Raw genomic sequence first — 6312 nt, 5'->3', positions numbered from 1 at the left:
AAAGAGACTTCTTGAAGAAGGTTCATGAGACTGTGGAACGAGGAGGGAAGGTATGACTTTGATAATCTGGGTGGTGTGTTTTTTCCTCTGTGAAGGTCCTGTTGGCTTTCCAGTGCTGGGTAGCTGTTCATAAACTCAGGCACCTATGGTATGAGCACTGCCTGAAACTGGAGGTGGTTTTATAATCCTCCAGAGAAGACAGAATATGAAATGCTTTAAATTGTGCCAGAAGAAAACCACACTAGGAGTTAATGAGATAGTAAGGGGACTACTGTGCTTACAGTCTGCAAACACAGAGGATAAAAGCAAAATTAACTTGATTTGCATCTTGTCTACTGAAACACCCTCTTAGTCATGGAAATGAAGCAGCCCAGACTGACTGTTCCATGACTGCTTTTAAACTTGGGTCAGAAATGACTTCCAGTGTAGCTCAAGGGTGAGTGGGTTTGCTGTGGTTTGCTGAGCAGTCCCATTAGGAAGCAGCTGATGGCTTTCCCTCTGAATCTGGAAAACAAATGAGTAGCAGTAAACTCTTTGCTGCCAAGTGACAGCACCTAACTGAAGAAAACATTTGAAATCTAAATGGCTGGATGTCCTTTCCTCCAGTGTTGCCTCCATTTGGGAGGGGAGAAGGTCATCATTACCCCAGCACAAAGACAACAAGGACAGAAACACTCATCTTACTCTATTTCCAGAAATAATGCCAGAACTGCTGCTCTGAACACCTTGTTTCTGTATGACCCAGCAGAGAACAGAAGTGAACACGTCCACAAGCACTGAGCCCTGCCAGGGGCTTTCCTTGGCTGGGTACAAAGGGGTCTTAGCCAGGTGGGCAGAGGCTTGTCCAGCAGAGGGGCTTTTCCTTCCAAAATGGCCAAAGGACACACTCCTGTGGGGAGGAAGCTCAGCAGAAGAGTGTTAGAGAGTGAGAGGGAATTAAGGACTTGTTCAGGAGTAATTCTGCTGTGCCATGTACATGCTCTTTAGTTCACAGACTGTGAATCATCCTTCACTTTGCAGGTTCTTATCCCAGTGTTTGCCCTTGGACGTGCCCAGGAACTTTGCATTTTGTTGGAAACGTTCTGGTGAGTGCTTGTACCACCTCCTTTCTGTTCTCCTTATATTGTGCTCCTGGCAGATTCTTAGGTTTCTTTCATGTCTGTTTAGTACAAATACTCTCATTAGGATTTCTCTGCATGTCAGCCCATGCTGGCAGTTGCAGAACTGCTTTTTTCCCCCTATATTTCCCATTGTTCCTGACTCTGAGCAGTAAATTAACCTTTATTTTTCTTGGAGTCATGCTCCACTCTGCCCCTAAACACTCAGGATCAACTGTCCTTTAAGAAATTGAACTGTATCTTTGCCACATTCTCCTCTCATGGGAGGAGGAGAGATGAACAAGTGTTAAACTTATACATAAGTGTGGTGTGGAAATGTTTCTAGTAAATAATTCCAAACAATACTCCTTTTAATTCCCATAGTAGAATGATTAATCTTTGTAATGGGTGTTGTCTGCTGTGGGTGTGAAGGAGAACAGGGCTGAAGCCTACTTTGTAGTAAGTTAATGCCCAGCAAAGTAGCACTGTTGTAATACTGATTTACAGCTCCTTGAGAGCAGAGCATGCACAAGAAATCTTTGGATACTCCATAGGTTTCTGGACCTTCAGCACAGAGAGCCAGGAATCCTGATTTGGCCCTTACAGGTCTCTGGAATGCTTCTTTCTACAGGGAAAGAATGAATTTGAAGGCTCCCATTTATTTTTCCACGGGGCTGACAGAGAAGGCCAACCATTACTACAAGCTCTTCATCACCTGGACTAATCAGAAAATTCGGAAGACGTTTGTGCAGAGGAACATGTTTGAGTTCAAGCACATCAAGGCCTTTGATCGGGCCTTTGCAGACAATCCAGGGCCTATGGTAGGTGGGTGAGCAGATGGGTGGTGACAGGGAGCTGGGGTTGCCCCACTCTGCTCCTGGCTGAGGCCAGTGGGCAGCCTAAAAGAGCCTGGACGTGGACATGATCCCAACGGTGATTTTGACAGTATGTTGTTTGGACTTGCCCTGAGACAACAGCCTTCACTGCACAATCTCTTCTTGCTGATTGGATTTCTGACTGCATTATTGGGCAGTAGCAGAAAAGAGGAATAGGTCAGGCATGATGGTACCATTATAAAACCATTTGAAGGTGTTGTCAGACACTGTGGATGCTCACAAAAATTTCCTAAACCAGTAGTTCAATGTAGGTGAAAATTAGAAGAGGTGGGAAAAATAAAATAGCAGAAATCCCTGTTAGAGTTTTGATGTCATGAGCTGTGATGTGTGTTAGTAGATAATCTTCACCTTTTTAGGGTATTTACATAGTGTAAGTAATGTTAAAAAATTAAACCCTTTAATTCTAGGTGGTGTTTGCCACCCCTGGTATGCTTCACGCGGGACAGTCCCTGCAAATCTTCAAGAAGTGGGCAGGGAATGAAAAGAATATGGTAAGAAATTCTGTTTCCTTGAGTGCTGCTTTGTGTTCATGTGGTAGTGGGACTGATGCAGGAACAAAGGCTGCAGGAAAACATTGCCTGAGGATCTTGGGTTAAATGACATGAGTCCTCTGGTGAACCTGCCCCAGGCAGAGCTCTGGAAACACACAATTTTCTTTGCTCTGTGGGACAGGGCAAGCAGAGGAGCCACATGTCTTGGGAGGCTGGGGGGGGATTATTTTGTGCTTTAAGTTGAAGCTGTGTGCTGAGTTTGAAGAGTTTTTCTGCTTTCCTTCTCAGGTCATCATGCCTGGCTACTGTGTGCAGGGAACTGTTGGCCACAAGATTCTGAGTGGGCAGCGCAAGCTGGAGATAGAAGGAAGACAAATAGTAAGTTTTATTTCCAAGGAGAAGGATCATTTGGGGGAATTTTCTTCAGAACTTAGGTGGTGATGAGACACCATGTACTTGGAATATGCTACATGCAATGTTGAAAATACCCAAGGAATGTTTTTTTTAGAGTTTTTGTCCCTTTTGCATTGGCAACAGCCTGTCTTTTTGTGTGGCAAGATTTTGTGAGAGGAATATTTCCATTTAGTAACTAAGCCTTATTAGCTAGGTAAAAATGGTGCATTTTTAGTCAGATGGGGATATTAAAAAACTGATACCAACTGTCGTGGCAAGATTTTGTGAGAGGAATATTTCCATTTAGTAACTAAGCCTTATTAGCTAGGTAAAAATGATGCATTTTTAGTCAGATGGTATCAGTTTTTTAATATCCCCAACTGTCCATAATTACTACCTGGTTTTGGCCAAGGTGTGACAAGCATGGTGCTCTGAGATTGGGCAGTTAGACCCTATAAGTTATCAAAAGCTTTTCTGTACAGCATCATATTCAGTCTGCTGGTAAGCAGCTCTCTCTCCAGCCCCATTTTCCAGTTCCAGGGTTGTGCTTCCTCCTTTAAACAACATGCAGAGGACTCTGGGTCTGTCTGGGTGTGGTAAAACAGCTGGAGTGAGCCCAAGCAGTCCCTGGTTCATGCCTGTGCTTTCTGCTCCTCCACAGCTGGAAGTGAAGATGCAGGTGGAGTACATGTCCTTCAGTGCCCACGCAGATGCCAAGGGAATAATGCAGCTGATTCGCCAGGCTGAGCCCCGGAACGTTCTCCTGGTCCATGGGGAAGCAAAGAAAATGGAGTTTCTAAAGCAGAAAATAGAGCAGGAGTTTCGTAAGTAGAGTGTCAGTGCTGAAGAGGGAATGGTGGTAGAAGAGAGGCATTAAAGTTCTCACACCTAATCCACTGGACCTCAGCATGGAGTTAGGCACCATTTACTGTCACAGTGTCATTTACTCCTCACCCTCAAGGAGCTAGTATCTGTAACATGCCTTATTTAACATGTTAAGCCCATTTAGTTCTAAAGCCCATTTCATTTTAATGCCCCTTTGGACTTGAAGTAGTTTTGTTATGTTTGTATTGCTATAATTCAGCACTTGCTGAACTTATATTTGTTTAGACTTTTAAAAGAAGCCAAGGCAGGTAGGATACACCTGAAAGTGTAAGTTAGCAACTTCAGTTAAGGAGAATGAGCTCCAGGAGAAAATTAATTCCTTGGAAACAGCTGGCTCTGAAATGATGAGTGGATGAAGCTCAGAATTCACACTGGAAGGTTATTTACTAGCTGGAGATTTCTTTGCAGTCGTTTGTTGCCCACATCAGAGTGCAGGCTGTCACATTCCCCCACCCCAAAAGGAGTTAAGGGTAGCTGGCCCTGCAGGTATTGCCCCCTGGGGGTGTGGATGGTTCTGGTAAGGAAGTTAGCCTTAAGCCTGAGCAGCAGTTTTACTTTTCAGCCTCCTTCAAGTCCCAGTAGATTGCTGCTGACCTTCACTCCCTGTCCTAAACAGCTGCAGTAGCTTTCTACCAAAGTCACAGCACCCTCTGCTCCAGGGACACTCCATTTGGCTTGTGGGTGAAGTGAGTCTGGGTTTGGAAGTGCTGCCACCACAGCCAGCCTGACACTGGTTGTTCATGTTGCAGATGTCAACTGCTACATGCCTGCAAATGGAGAGACCACAACGATATTCACCAACCCCAGCATCCCAGTGGACATATCCCTGGGCCTCCTGAAGAGAGAAACAGCAATAGGTGACATGCTTTCCACCAAGAATTGCACCTTCTGGGGCCTGTGCTGTGTAGTGCCTGTGTGAGGTGGGACCAGTGTGGCAGAGTGGTTGGTAGCAGTGGTGACTCACAGCAGAGCTTCCTGTAACTGAATGGGTTTAACAGAATTTACTGGCTGAGGGCTTCCTGTGAGGTGAAGCAGTTACTGTGCTGTGAATACATGGTCAGGAGTGTTTAGAAGCAAACACACGTGCTCACCACTGTGGTTGCTACTCATTGCCCATGCACTGTGAAAACAAAGTCCAGGGATGCTTTTACTACTAGGCCTGTGAAAACTGAAGTGCCTTTATAAACCTAATTTAAGGAAAATCTAAAACCTCTGAAATGGGAGTGACATGGGAAGAGAGGCAGTGGTTCTGTGTTCTGAGCATGGTTTCTGATGTGTGTAAAGTTCTGATGACAGCTTAAGCAGTGTGTACTTTGAGAGGAGAACAAAGATGTAAAATCTGACATCTGAACCTCAGCAGGGACTCAGCAACCCATCTGTTCCCAATTTAAGGAAAATCTAAAACCTCTGAAATGGGAGTGACATGGGAAGAGAGGCAGTGGTTCTGTGTTCTGAGCATGGTTTCTGATGTGTGTAAAGTTCTGATGACAGCTTAAGCAGTGTGTACTTTGAGAGGAGAACAAAGATGGTAAAATCTGACATCTCTGAACCCCAGCAGGGACTCAGCAATCCATCTGTTAAGTCCTGTAGCAGTAGTTGTGTGAAAAGCAAGCGTGCCATCATTGAGTCCTGTAGCAGTAGTTGTGTGAAAAGTAAGTGTGCCATTGTTAACCATGTTGTCTTTCTCTTCCACTGGCCTTGGTTTAGGTCTCTTACCAGATGTCAAGAAGCCACAGCTAATGCATGGCACACTAATTATGAAGGACAATGTAAGTAAAAAAGTCTGATGTTTGTCTTGCATCCACAGTATGAGTGTGGTGTTGTCACACACATGAGTTCTGGGTGAACAAGAAGCTAAAATAAAGATAAGCAGTCCTAGTTTTGTGGAATGAGCCCAGTAACACCATACCTGGGAAGATGAATCTGTAAGACAGGCTCTTTAGCTTGTCAGTTGGCTGGCCTGGTAGTGCTCACTAGTCCCACAGCTTCAGAGTTAGTATCTTGCTATTCATGAGCAGGGTGTTCTGCTGGTAAAATTTTTACTGGTGAGTCTCATGAATGCTCACAGATGAAGTCACAGGAAATGGATGAATTTGAAGAGCAGCTTCTCTTCAAAGTGTGTTTTTGCCCTGGCCCCCTGAGCCTGCTGTGTGCAGCTGCAGCTCTTCTGAGGAGCCTGGGGGTCCAGGGTCTTCCTGATCCATGGTGCCTGTGACAATCAAAGAACCAAGCAGCACTCTGTTGTTGGCAGACCTCAGCTGGACAAGGATGGAGAGGTGCCAGGGGAGGAGTTCTTACTCTGTAACCTCATGTTTGCATTTAAACAAATCATTCTCCCTGATAAAGAGATTAAACCACCTTCTATTCAGAGACCAACTTTAATTTTGGGAAAGCAGAGAACTAGCATGATGACTTAGGTGGATGTTTTGCCTCCACCTTACCTCAACCTTTGCTGTCCATCCTACACTCGTGCCCAGCTGCTGCTGCTTGGAGCAGTGACTGAAACCTGCCAGATGGTTTGCACACTCTGCAGAGCTGTGATGGGTGTGC

General features: G+C 45.1%; 1 protein-coding gene across 1 annotated transcript in view; it reads left to right on the top strand.

Moving 5' to 3' along the window:
* CPSF3L (cleavage and polyadenylation specific factor 3-like) overlaps window positions 1-5531 on the top strand; it is a gene marked incomplete at both ends in the record, with an annotated part of 5635 nt that extends 104 nt beyond the window's left edge. The window contains 8 exons of the mRNA XM_008935813.1: window positions 1-50; window positions 1021-1085; window positions 1729-1918; window positions 2401-2484; window positions 2773-2862; window positions 3539-3701; window positions 4512-4619; window positions 5470-5531. The exon at window positions 1-50 is cut by the window's left edge and continues 104 nt beyond it. Coding sequence (XP_008934061.1) covers window positions 1-50; window positions 1021-1085; window positions 1729-1918; window positions 2401-2484; window positions 2773-2862; window positions 3539-3701; window positions 4512-4619; window positions 5470-5531 — 812 coding nt within the window. The remainder of the gene's footprint in view (window positions 51-1020; window positions 1086-1728; window positions 1919-2400; window positions 2485-2772; window positions 2863-3538; window positions 3702-4511; window positions 4620-5469) is intronic.
* Between the last annotated feature and the right edge of the window lie 781 nt (window positions 5532-6312).

Source organism: Merops nubicus, unplaced genomic scaffold (assembly GCF_000691845.1).
Source record: "Merops nubicus isolate BGI_N331 unplaced genomic scaffold, ASM69184v1 scaffold20372, whole genome shotgun sequence".
In the NCBI taxonomy this organism is placed as follows: Eukaryota; Metazoa; Chordata; class Aves; order Coraciiformes; family Meropidae; genus Merops; species Merops nubicus.
The sequence above is the reverse complement of the archived record's forward strand: the minus strand, read 5'-3'. Positions and strand labels throughout refer to the sequence as shown.